General features: G+C 43.2%; 1 protein-coding gene across 1 annotated transcript; it reads left to right on the top strand.

Moving 5' to 3' along the window:
* The first annotated feature begins 1,149 nt into the window (after positions 1-1,149).
* On the top strand, positions 1,150-11,375 carry LOC120916502 (ATP-sensitive inward rectifier potassium channel 11-like). Its single transcript, XM_040327501.1, has 2 exons — positions 1,150-1,307; positions 9,845-11,375. Exon 2 carries the CDS (start codon positions 9,896-9,898, stop codon positions 11,087-11,089), a length of 1,194 nt encoding a protein of 397 aa, XP_040183435.1. The 5' UTR covers positions 1,150-1,307; positions 9,845-9,895; the 3' UTR covers positions 11,090-11,375.
* Positions 11,376-14,074: the final 2,699 nt, after the last annotated feature.

The following is a 14,074-nucleotide window of genomic DNA, read 5'->3' as shown; positions in this document are numbered from 1 at the left end:
GCAACTTACAGGAGCAAGTGCCGTATTCCCCAAACACTTGCTCCGTAATTTGTGGCGGCGTAGTGTAAATGGCCCAGCGTATGGCCGCGTAATTCGAAGGGGGCGGCTTGCATTCAAATTAAGCGCGCCCCTGTGCCGATTGAACTGCGCATGCGCCAGGCTGAAAAATAGCCCAGTGCGCATGCTCCAGCTCACGACGGAAAACGTCAATGACGCTGACGTGTGCGTCATTGACATAAAGTCGTATTCAAAAACGACTTAGGAAAACGACGTAACCGACGGAAAAAGACAACGCGGACCCGACGCCATACTTAACATGGCATACGGCGGACTGGCGTAAGGTTACCCCTCATATAGCAGGGGTAACCTTACGCTTACGGAAATAACGTAAGCGACGAGTACGCAACGCAAATTTGTTCGGGAATCTGCGTATCAGGCTCATTTGCATAGTCAAATGAGACCTGAACGAAAACGCCACCTAGCGGCCGGCGTTGCATTACATCTAAGATCCGACGGTGTAAGGGACTTACACCTGTCGGATCTTGGCCGTATCTATGCGAAAATGATTCTAGGAATCACTCGCATAGATACCCGGGCTCAGAAACAGAGATACGACAGTGTTTCCTGAGATACACCGTCGTAACTCTTCTGAGAATCTGGCCCATAGTGCGTCCAGGGTCAGTATTTCTGTGGAGTTCTGGCTGCAGCTAATTGGCTAGTTTGTATGCAGTCATAGCATGGAGTGTTGCCGCATCCAAAAGTGGCATTTAGACTCTTCTGAATGCAGCAAGCTATGCACCCCTTAATCTGATGGTCTAATTTCATATGCATGAGGTTTTTTACCTGTTTACCTTCACTAGAATCATTTGAACGATATTAGATAGTCATTAACTCTCCATATTCTAGATATAGACTATCATCTGTCTCAGGCAGTCGAGTCTCCATGCAATTATATCTTGCTAAATTGGAAACAATTGTTCCTGGAGCGCAACATCGTTGTTAAAGGCTTGCACCGTCCGTAGCAGCTGAATGACAGATGAGATGGAAGGGGAGGGCTCAGCAGTGCACATTGTACCTAGCCTGCAGGAACACAATTTACTGTCATATGATAACAACCCCCTCATCCAGCCAATGGGAGAGTGTAACCACAGAAACCACACTGAATCAGCAGCAGCAGCCTGTGCATCCTCCATATATACACACACTGGGGACACTAGACTGTACCATCCTCCCAGCATAGAGGGGGAGAAGATCTGATCCCAAAGTGAACAGACCCCCAGTGCCTGCAGATTTCCCTGGATAACAAGGTAAGGAAAACACAATCACACAAAAGATTGCTCAAGCAGGTGACCATTGTCTGCATTGTTCCCGGCTTCCATCCTGCATCCCAGTTAATAATTGATTGCAGCCAGTGGAGAGGCCCAGTGCTGCTACACCCCAGCTCTTCTATGGGGATGTGTAATAGATAAGGGACCACAGCTCTTCTATGGGGATGCTTAATAGAAAAAGGACTCCAGCTCCTCTATGGGGGATCTACAATAGATTAGATACCCAGCTCCTCTCTGTGGATGCTCTATAGATAAGACACCAATACTCTTCTTTTGGGATGCTCAACAGATAAGACACCCCAGCTCCTCTATTGGGACACAGCATAGATAAGACACACAACTTCTGTATGGATATGTACAATAAATAAGGCACCCCAGTTCCTCTATGAAAAAATCACAATAAATAAGACACCTCAGCTTCTCTATGGAGATACTCAATAGAACAGGCACCCTAGCTCCTCTATGGGGATGTATATTAGATAAGGCACTTAAAGTCCTCTATGGGGATGCACAATAATTTAGGCACCCCATCTCAACTATAATGCCGCGTACGGACGGTCGTTTTTTGTGATGAAACAAAACAACGTTTTATGTGATGAAAAAAAACGACGTTTTTGAAACTTCATTTTCAAAAACGACGTTGCCTACACACCATCGTTTTTCAAAATGCTCTAGCAAAGCGCAGTTACGTTCAGCACGTACGACGGCACTCTGTTCCATTGAAGCTCGCTTCATAACTTGCTTCTGAGCATGCGCGGGTTTAAAAACGTAGTTTTCAACGTCGTTTTGCCCACACACGATCATTTTAATTGACACAAAAAACGACGTTTTGAAAAACGACACAAAAAATTAGAGCATGTTCGAATTTTTTTTTTTGTCGTTTTTCAGAAGACATAAAACAACGTTTTCCCCACACACGGTCATTTTAAATGACGTTTTCAAAAACGTCGTTTTTTTTCATCACAAAAAACGACCGTCTGTACGCGGCATTAGAATGCAAAATAGTACTCAATATATAAAGGCACCCTAATGCCTCTATAGGGGATATACAATAGATAAGACACCCTAGCTTTTCTATGGGGATGCTCAACACATAAAACAGCCCAGCTCCTCATTGAGGATGCACAATAAATAAGACACCACAGCTCCTCAATGGGGATACTCAATAGATAAGACACCCTAGCTGTTCTATGGGGATGCACAATAGATAAGGGACCACAACTACTCGATGGGCATGCACATTAGATAAGGCACCCCAGCTTCTCTAGGGGATGTATAATAGATGAAGCACCCCAACTCCTCTATGGGTACGCACAATAGATAAGACACCCAGCTCTTGTATGGGTGTGTACAGGGATGGACTGGCCATTGGGACTACAGGGAGTTTCCCAGTGGGCCGATGGCTCAGTGGGCCGGCTTCAGCGACAGCGGACCACCGCCCCCCTCCGCTCCTCTGTCTCTTCCTTCCCGCATCGCTCACCTGGGGGGAACAGAGAAGCAGGGGGAGGACCAGAGGATGGGAGAGGGGACAGACAGCCGACTCAATAGCTGGCCTGGGAGTTTCTCACTTCTGCCTAATCTTGTCCCATAAGGGGGGGCAATGAACTGATTCTTTGCCCCGGGTGAAATAATGTCTAGCTTCCCCACTGGTACTGCCTAAAGATTACCAGTACCAGCCGTTCTACTCTAATAAAGTAGAATGGCTAGTGAAGGGGGAGAGGGGGCTTGGGTGGCCGGGGGGGGGGGGGGTGCGGGAGTTGTTCCGGCCGCCATGGGAGAGACTTGTCAAAGTGGGCCAGTCTGGAAAAAGTCCAGGGCCAAATTTTTGTCCCAGTCCAGCCCTGGGTGTGTACAATAAATAAGGCACCACATTTTTACTATGAGAATACACAATAGATAAGACACCCCAGCTCCACTATGGGGATTCTCAATATATAATCTCCATATCTACTTTGAGGGGATGTACAATAGATAAGGCACCCCAGCTCCATTATGAGAATGCACAATAGATCAGGGACCCCACTTTCTCAATAGGGTCGCACAATAAATTACGCACACTACCTCCACTATGAGAAAACACAATAGATAACGCACCCTAGCTCCACTATGGGAATACACAATAGATAAGACACCCCAGCTCCTCTATGGAAATGCACATCCCATAATAGGACCCCAGTTCTTCTGCTGGATGCACAATAAATATGGAACCCCAGTCCCACTACAAAGATGTACAATAGATAGGAGACTCTAGCTCCTCTATGGAAATATATAATAGATAAGGCACCCCAGATCCACTATGGGGATGTACAATAGATAATACACTTTAGTTTCTTCATGGGGATTTACAATAGATAATGGACCCTCACTCCTCTATAGAATGCACAATAGATAAAAGGACCTTAGTTCCACTTTGAAGATGTACAATAAATAAGGCACACCAACTTTTCTATTGGAAACCCTTTATGGGATTGGACAATGACATGAGACTTCCCAGCTCCTCTATGGGGATACACAATAGAAAAGGAACCCTGACTCCTCTATGGGGATGCACATTAGATAAGAGCTCCCATATCTTCTATGGGTATGTAGAATAGATAGAGAACCCCAGCTTCCCTATGGGAATGCAGAATAGATAAGGGATGCAAGCTGCTCCTTTGGGATGCACAATAGATAAGGCACCCCACCTCCTATATAGGGATGTACATCAGATAAGGGACAGGCTGCAACCCCAGCATCGCTACTACAGATGTCAAACAGCATCTTTTAAACCCCAACCAATGCCTAGCTCTATCCCTGGTGCTGAAAGCAGGCCAGCATGCTGTAATGAAAACCTGACCTGAGCTTTCTATATTTCACTACAGATGAAAGACACTTGTTCATGAGTCCTGTAACATGATCGTAGACACTGATTCTGCACTGGTACCTATTTTCATTGTACAGTTGTTTGTTCTTGTCCCCTGCATAGTTTATTAAACAGTTATTCTGCCCAAATAAATGCCTAGTTATTGTATATACTCAAATGTATTTCAATTAAAGGTGGCATTTGATGTGTTGAGTCACAAGCCGACTTCCTATATCTTTGGGGAATTTCAGTAGCATGTCTTTATCATGTTATTTTATGGATTTTTTTAGGCCACGCCACCCACCCACTCAAACCAAACACTCCCAGATAAACAAATAAATGAAATGTAAAAAAAAACGTGTGGCATTATAATGGCGGTGGCACTTATATTGATATAACAAAATATAAACATTCCATATTTAATTTTCATCAAATTAAACATACCATATTGATAATAAAATCTTTAATAATGAAAAAAATCCCTGCTCAGTCTTAGGACTTGAGCAGATAAACCACTTGAAAAAACGCTAAAGTCCCCCCCGATTCGGGGGTGACAAATCACATAAATGTGCCAGTGAAAGGGAGGTGGGGTGGGGGAGCAAAGTCCAGTGCCCAGCCAACAGTGGCTGCTGCTGCCTTATATAGGGTCCAAATGGTTCCAAAACCTTCCAGCCAGTCACCTGCTTTACCTGGACCAGTCAGAGCACACCTTTCCCCAGGTACCTGAATAGACACTTAAAGGGGCAACAACACAGAAATACACCAGGTGTTTAAATTACGTTTTTTTTATTCTAGTGGGAAAGATAAGCAAAAAAGGGTGGAGGGGTGGCTGCAGAACCCATGTGCATGGGCACAAATGAATTGTGCCCTATTATGTCATTCTCACCAGTGGGTGCCCAGTATGTTTTGTACAATGCACGCCTGCTGGTGATACATTGTGTAGGGCAGTGTGATGCATTATTACAATGCATTAAAATGTAAAATAAAAAAAATAATTTTTTTTCATTCAACTCTATACACAGAAGCGCATTGTGTTGTGATGCATACAGTTGAATGAAATCACATTTTGTAATGTGTTGCAACAAGCTGCACTACATAAAATGCAACCCGCCCTAATTTTTTCAGCATGTTGGTGTGAACTGAAACAATAAGGCATAAGGTAAATTGCCTTGTGTATGTGTTGGGACTGCATTGGACAACACTGCTCAACACTGCCCAATGGGGTGAGTGTGAATAAGCCCTTACTATCCACCCTGGTGTTTTGTGTGTAACCATCTTCTTATTTCACTTCTGTATTATAAAATAAGTGAACTAACCAGCATGGAGAAGCACTCACGTCACCTCTGAAGTGCTGAAAAGATATAAACAATTCATAGGAGGTTTAACCATGTCTGTTGAACCGCATGCAGGCTGAATGCAAGGGCCCATAGAAAACATTTATTTACTATATGCCATGTTTACAACATTCAGGTGCAGTGTTGTGCTCTGCATAAAAAATTTAAAATTAAATATAAAATATTTACCGCAATTTTTCTTTTGCTGACGAGCCTACTACTGGGTATGCTCCGCCCATACCCCCACCTGCAGAACTTAACTCATAAATTTGACTACTGCCTTTAGGCCGGCATTCCATAACTCAATTCCTGCGACTATCCCTGCCTGCTTGTGACCCTGACCTCTGGTGTGTTCTATGTTTGTCTGCTAGTCGCCCTGACCTTTGGCTTATACCCTTACTATCTCTTGTTATCCTCGTCTGCTGCTTCCTCTCTATCCCCCATGAGTCTACTGTGAGCATGAGCTGGGAGACTCTGGGGGCCGTGACCTGGAGCCAGTTGCAGCCCAGTCCATCCTCATCACTAGAGGCTATGGTGAATACCTGCTGGCCCTTAGACTCCACGCCCTGGGGAATCTTATGCTCTAGCTCCCTGTGGTGCTCCAGTGGACCTGCCTCCCTTAACCACCCAGAGTTCCATCCGCAGAAGTCAGCTGTAGGGTCCACTACCTTAGCGGTGCACTCCTGACCCCAATGGTGTGCATCTGCACCTGACAAGGTCTGTAATGACAATTGCCATAGCGACAACTCAATCATGGATTTTGGAGCAGACAGGTAGTCGAGTACTATTGTGAGGTCCCTTGTAGAAACGTGGGGGCCCTGGGAGGCCTTAGCTTTACTACAGCCTTAAGAATTGAAGATGTCCACTGAGTCCTGCTAAGGGCCGATGTGGAAGAGATGTGTCCTTTGAGTGTGCTTGCACTCAGGCCCATGTCGATATTTCTTTGAAGAAAACTGACGAAAACTGAGGACCTGGGAAAAAAATTCTGACGTAGCATATTCTTGGATAGACACCAGGCATGAAGATGCTGACAGGTGAAGAGAGGAACACCAGGACAAATCAGTACCTTACCACTGGTTTGTTCTCTAGCAGCAGAGAAAGGCATACTTTGAACCATGATTAGTTGGGCTGCTAATTACAGAAGGGATGTGTAGGGGTCAGATGACCCTGTTCTGCATCTCGAGGCAGAAAGACAGACTGTCCACAATCACAGAACCTTGCCGTCAATTTAAGCTTCATTTTCTATGAACAAATGCAATGAATGAGTTCTTCCTTGAAGGCCACATCATCTTCTAATGGTAAAGTAATGTGTCTGGTCAAACCCATAAGGGGCACACCGACCACAGGGGGTGACTCCAAATACTGGACACCTCTCTCTTCACAAAGGCATATTTTGACAACTGCTGTGAAAACATGTTTTTTTTTTTTGCTCCATTCCTATACAATGAGCCTTAAAGCTGAGTTCCCGGCTTTTTATGTTTATTAAAAGTCAGCAGCTACAAAAAGTGTAGCTGCTGACTTTTAACAAAACAGACACTTACCTGTGCCACAGTCCAGCGATGTGACCGCCCATGGCGTCGATCCTCTCCCCCTCCCCTCTGCCTGTGCCTCCATTGCCACTCTGCTCCCGGAGTGGACAGGCAATCTTCTGGGACGTTATACAAGCTAGGTAGGAGACATGTGCCAATTTCCTGAATCCTGTCGCTTCACAGGGTGAGTGGAAATGACTCATTTAGAGGGTATTGACCACGTGCTTAATGAATGTGACAACCTGTTAGGTGTCATCATCATCTTTATCCTTGGTTGCTTGAACAAGGTAACATTCTTGCAGTTATGTTCATCCGTATCTTCTCTATCGAAAAGTCTGAAGAGGACTTCTTGGTAACCCTTTTCACAGGGAAACACTCATTTAGAGTGTATGGCCAACATACAGGCCCAAATGCATAATGCCTGCCATTCCAGAGGGACTCAATGGCAAGAGCACATAGTTCACTCTCCATACACCTGAAAGAAAAACTCTTACCTGAACAGTGCCCCATTACCTTCTTTGCAATGACTGGCTACTAGGATGAGGTGACACTCATGGCTTTGCAGCAAACTAGCAGCAAGAAGTACTGTACAAGGAGGTAACAGTACACAGTTTTACCACTTGCTGCACAAGGACTCATTTCAGTAAAAATTAAGCAGGAATACTGAGCAAGTCTAAAGAACTCCACATTAGGAATAAAATACAACATGTACAATTCTACCCAAGTCATCTGGTAATTTAAAGCAGAGTTCCACCCAAAAGTGGAACTTACGCTTAATCTACTCCTCCCCCCTTACATGTCACAATTTAATGTAATTTTTTTTTTGGGGGGGGGGGCTTTAGGAGGAGTGAGACTTCCTGTCCCACTTCCTCCTTCTGCCCAGGGACTGGCTAAGGCGATACATCATTTAATAAAAAGATTGGGTTAAAATACACTTACAGTGTGAAGATAAAAATTTGCGTGTGAAATTATATAGCCGGCCGGCTAACACAGCTCGTTCCTTCTGGGACTCTCGTTGTGTAGTGGTGACGTCAGCACGCCACTGAGGGAGAAGCGGCGTGCTGATGTCACCACTACACAACGAGAGTCCCGGAAGGAATGAGCTGTCTTAGTCGGCCGGCTATATAATTTCACACGCAAATTTTTATCTTCACACTGTAGGTGTATTTTAAACCAATCTTTTTATTAAATGTTTACTGGATTACGCTATGTTGGCCTTTTTCTTTCCTCACCTGGCTGTGACCATATGTGACTGTTTGTGAGTGGCTGAGTATCGATACATTACTGGACAACGGATATCCTGTCAAATAGATACCCTGGCTGGGTTATAGGCCATACACCAACAGAAGATCTCTAGATGGGATCTTCATCTTCGGTAAGAGGCAGTCATTTAGAAGGTGGAGGATCTCTTTCCCATTACGTAACTTTTCTTGGGTTTGCTCTGGTTTGATGTCACCAACTCACCTATAGGAGGACTGTACACCTTCAAGTTTTTTTGGGCTAATAATATCTGATGTTTTTCTGGAAAATATCATTCATTTGATCATTTTTTGGGACTCATTGGATCACTGTCCAGATAGGACATCCTATCTGTGTTGTGTCATTAGAATCATTATTATTGTATTTTGTCACGCACTTATGCTTAATGATTGTACTGGCTCATTTGGATACCTTCACATCTATTGCGCAGCTTGTTATTTTTGAAAGGTAATGGAGGGAATGAACAAGACAGTTTAACCACTTCCCTACCCACCTATAGTCATAGGACGTCTGCAGGTGGGATCTCCGATCCTGGGCGGGCATCATATGACGTCCTGGGCTTCCCGGTCGCCTAGGGGTCACGTGAGTCCCCTCCCTCTACAGTTAGAATTACTCCCTAGGTAACACATTTAACCCCTTGATCGCCCCCTAGTGTTAACCCCTTCCCTACCAGTGACATTTATACAGTAATCAGTGCATTTTTATAGCACTGATCGCTGTATAAATGTGAATTGCGATTTTTTTTTTTTTTACCAAAAATATGTAGAAGAATACATATCGGCCTAAACTGAGAATACTTATTATAGCAAAAAGGTAAAAATATTGTGTTTTTTCAACTTATCGCTCTTCTTTTGTTTATAGTACAACAAATAAGAACTGCAGAGGTGATCAAATACCACCAAAAGAAAGCTCTATTTGTGGGGAAAAATTTTTATTTGAGTACAGTTTTGCATGACCGCGCAATTGTCATTCAAAGTGCGACCACGCTGAAAACTAAAAATTGGCTGGGCAGGGGGGGGGGGGGGAAAATGCCCTATTGAAGTGGTTAAATAGCAAAAAGGGGTTTGCTGTAGGCTGGACTGATGAGGCAGGTAATGGTAACCAGGTGAGTCACTGCAGAAATAATGAGTGGCTGGTAATTAACAGCCTTGAGCACTGAGAAGAGAAGTCCAGCCCTGACACCCTGTCCACGTGTGTCCCCAGCAGAGTCTCCCTGTCCACCTGTGTCCCCAGCAGAGTCTCCCTGTCCACCTGTGCCCACAGCAGAGTCTCCCTGTCCACCTGTGTCTCCCTTTCTACTTGTGTCCCCAGCAGAGTATTCCTGTACATTGATGCCCACCTCAGATTTCCCCCTTCAGTATGCCTTACTGCTTTAATTCGGCATACAGCATGTCTCCTGCCCCACTGTTACCTGTTCCTTACAAATTGGTATGGAATTCTTGAATTACCTTCTCTAGCCTCTATTGTTCCCAATATCATCTATGTGTATTTTCTGTGAAATTAGTCAGTACTTGTGTGCAGTTTGTAATCCAGTAATTTCTCTTTTCACAGATAATGTGCCATTTTTGAAAAGAAAATCCAAACCTATTTCACTTTATAAAAATGCTTGCTCGGAAAGGCTTGATCCATGAAGAATACTTGATAACTAGGCTTGCAGAAGATAAGGATGCCCAACCCCAATACAGAAGCAAGACCAGAAAAGCCCGCTTTGTGTCTAAGAATGGTGCTTGCAATGTGGCTCATAAGAATATCCGTGAACAGGGACGTTTCCTCCAGGATATCTTCACCACTATGGTAGACCTCAGGTGGCAGCATAGCCTACTAATCTTCACAATGACATTTATATGCAGCTGGATGATGTTTGCTATGGCCTGGTGGCTTATTGCCTTTGCCCATGGAGATCTTGATCCCAAACGCAACAGTTATACACCTTGTGTCACTAACATTCAGTCTTTTACTTCAGCCTTTCTTTTCTCAATTGAGGTTCAGGTGACCATTGGCTTTGGAGGACGTATGGTTACAGAACAATGCCCCTTGGCTATTACAATTCTCATTATCCAGAATATATCTGGCTTGATCATCAATGCGGTCATGTTGGGATGTATTTTTATGAAGACAGCTCAAGCTAACCGTAGGGCTGAGACTTTAATATTTAGTAAACATGCTGTCATAGCTTGTCGGGATGGCAAGTACCGTTTCATGTTCAGAGTAGGTGACCTACGGAAGAGTATGATCATTAGTGCTTCAATCAAGATCCAGGTGGTCAAGAAGACCACAACCACTGAAGGTGAGGTCATCCCAATCTCTCAGGTAGACATTCAAGTAGAAAACCCTGTTGGAACAAATTCTATTTTCTTAGTTTCACCACTTATAATAAGCCACACAATTGATGAAAAGAGCCCTCTATACAACTTCTCAGCTTATGACCTTTGCCAACAGGATTTAGAAGTGGTAGCCTTACTGGAAGGAGTAGTAGAAACAACAGGTATAACTACCCAGGCCAGAACATCTTACTTGCCTGAAGAAATTATTTGGGGTCACCGTTTTGTCCCCATTATTACAGAAGAAGAGGGCAGGTACTCTGTCGATTACTCTAAATTTGGAAAGACAGTTAAAGTGCACGGACCCCTATGCAGTGCGAAAGACCTGATGGAAGGCAGACACCGACCAATTTCTGGGGGTGGTCATCCTTCTAGAATAACAAAGAGAAGAAAAGTAGAAAGTCATGGCCCTTCTATTTCTGAAAAGAAAATGTCCACAGCTACCTCATGTCATGATTCTTTTTCTGATTCTTAATGTATGTGTTTTTTACGCTAGAGAAATAACATTTTTCTCATCATTTGAAATCTCCACAGTGGTCTTACATCATACATGAAGGTGAAACAGCTTATTTGTTCTCTGCATCAAATGTATAAGAAAACACATCAATATACTAGACTCATTGACGACAGCTAATGCTACAATTTTTGTACATAGAATGTGTCTATTGCAAATTGGTTTGTTAAAAGGTGACCCCAGGCAGGTATAAAACATCATTTAATGCAGTTATAGAAAGAATTAAATGTATTTTTACATACCACTAGCATGAGTACCTTATTCTGTCTAGATATTCGCCTCCTGTTATCCCCTGCACAGCAGTACTCAAACCACAAGAGGGACAGACAGCACTAGTAGCCATTTAGACTGTTCTGCATGTACATGTGCTGACAGGGAAGATGCTGACAAATAGACAGAACAGAGGGCCAGATTCACAGCGGAGATACAACGGAGTATCTCAGATACTCCGTCGTATCTCTCAGAGTATCTATGCGACTGATTCATAGAATCAGTTACGCATAGATAGCCCTAAGATCCGACAGGTGTAATTGTTTTACACTGTCGGATCTTAGGATGCAGTACCGCGGCCGCCGCTGGGGGGAGTTCGCGTCGTATTCCAGCGTCGGGTATGCAAATTAGCAGTTACGGCGATCCACGGCGGATTTTTGCATTCGGTACGTCGTCGCTAGTATAGTTTCCCGTGGCAATTTTAGGTGTCGTTTGACCTGCCCTAACTTTAGACAGCACACGTATGTGCTGTTTAAAGTATGGCCGTCGTTCCCGTGTCGAATTTTACAATTTTTGTTGTCTTGCGTAAAACGTCCGGGAATACGAAAGTACACTACGCACGTTGCACGTCGTCGCCGTTCGAAAAAAATGACGTCACTTCGCGCAAAGCACGGCGGGAATTTTGAAGCGGAGCATGCGCAGTAGGTCCGGCGCGGGAGCGCGCCTAATTTAAATGGCACACGCCCATTTGAATTACGCGGGCTTACGCCGGAGGCCGCCAGCGTAGGTTTTCATTGCAAGTGCTTTGTGAATCAGGCACTTGCGATGAAAACTTGCGGCGGTGTAACGTATCTACGATACGTTACGCCGCCGCACTTCTACGTGAATCTGGTTTGTGATTTGTGTTGCTAAATCTTTGCTCTCCATTGACATTTACTGTCAACATGATGAGGGCAGGGATTTGACACCCCTGAATTCCTTAATTATAACAGAGAAAGTGGAGTCACCCCCTGGTTGGCTTTTTGCAGAGATGTATGAATCACATAAGTGACTTGTCAGGATTACAAATCCTTAGGCAGATAAGTTTACATATATGTATTTCAACTGGGCACTTTGCCTGGAGTTCAGCTTTAATTAATTCTGTGTCCCAACATGATAGCTGTTGGAACGTATTGGTAATATGGGCAACATGGACAATCTAGTTTTTGAAAGTTTCGATGTTTTAGTTCCTTCTTGCATGGTTGCTGGTTCGGTTTCCACGACCTTGGTACCCCATTGCCCTGATAACCAATAGGTATAGTCATCATAATATAAAAAAAGTAAACAATCAGATGGAAGGGACTCTCTCATAATTGTCGATGTAGATTCACTGAATATATGAGTACAGAGATCTCACTATTGGAGATGTAAAAAAAGATAATGAAACTCATTAACAGCCATTTAGAAGGAACCAGGTTCTAGCTTCCTGATATGCATTACCTTTGCTCTAACATTAAAGCTTAATTCCAGGAATTCAGCAACTTTGCAAAAAGTGCAGACATACTATGAGTTAAGTCCAGTTAGGGGCATGTCACCTCCGGGACTTATCTCTATTTATTACTTATATGTGACAGGTTTATTGCACTCCTGTAGGATATACTCTGGCTGTGAGAGAAGGTAAGCACATAGCCCGCCCCTCCTCTCTGCTGCCCATTCACAGAAGCCTTTGTATTTTGTGAATGAGTTCACATAATAAAAAGGCTTCTTTGAATGTCCAGAAGGAGGAAAGGGGCCAGCATAGCAGTTCCAGTGACTCTGTTTTTAAAGGAACTGAGACCACAGTAAGCAGAGTAGGAGCTCTGGAAGTTATCCTCCACAATAATCCTGTCAGATGTGAATAAAAGAGATAAGTACACCAGGCAGCTATTTAGACGTTATGCCTGCAGTTTTTGCAAAGTAGCTGTAAGTCAACTTTAAAGCTGTTCTCCAGGTACAATTGTTCCCCTACTCAATTAACTAACTGCTATGCTATTAAAAGAAAAAAAAAGAAAAAAAAAAGACACCATCTTTTCTAAGTCTTTTTCTCTTTCTACAACGGAAAGTGTTTTTTTTTGGATGTGCACATTGTACGAGTATGAAACTTCTCCATGGTTGTCCAGTAATAAGGTCCTCTCAAGCTTCAGAACTGCAGCAGCTTGGTGACATCACAACAAAGTGACTGTTTGGTGCTGGTTCACCAGTCCACTGTAATAAAAGGCACCAGCCAGAACACATGGTGATGTTTGGTTAATTCAAATGAGGTGTTTTTACATTTTTTAAAACGTGTTCTGGGCCTGAATCCAAAGATAACCAGGAAACTGGTATTTTTTTTTGTTTGAAAGAGATGTACAATATGGCTCTTTGAGAAGGGAATGTATACCGATTTGTCAATTCGATTCTAAAATAAATTCATAAATAGATGTGTTAAGTTTTTAATATTTAATGAACCTCTTAGTTTTTTTGTTTTTTTAAATGTGTATACAAGATATTTATAGACATTTAAAGAGTAATCCCTCTTTAATTTGAAAAATGTACTACAGAAAAAATAAAAACCAAACCACGAGCCAGTAGACGGGAATTTTAAGTTGCAATTAACACTCAAATAAAAAAGCAAATATTTTGATACAGATAAAAATAACATATAGAGCAGGGGTGTCCAACCTTTTGATTTTTCTGTTACACATTGGAAGAAGAGGAATTGGTAATATTTTTTATTAT

Source organism: Rana temporaria, chromosome 10 (assembly GCF_905171775.1).
Source record: "Rana temporaria chromosome 10, aRanTem1.1, whole genome shotgun sequence".
Classification (NCBI taxonomy): Eukaryota; Metazoa; Chordata; class Amphibia; order Anura; family Ranidae; genus Rana; species Rana temporaria.
Note: the sequence above shows the minus strand (reverse complement) of the source record. Positions and strands in the feature narration are given on the sequence as shown.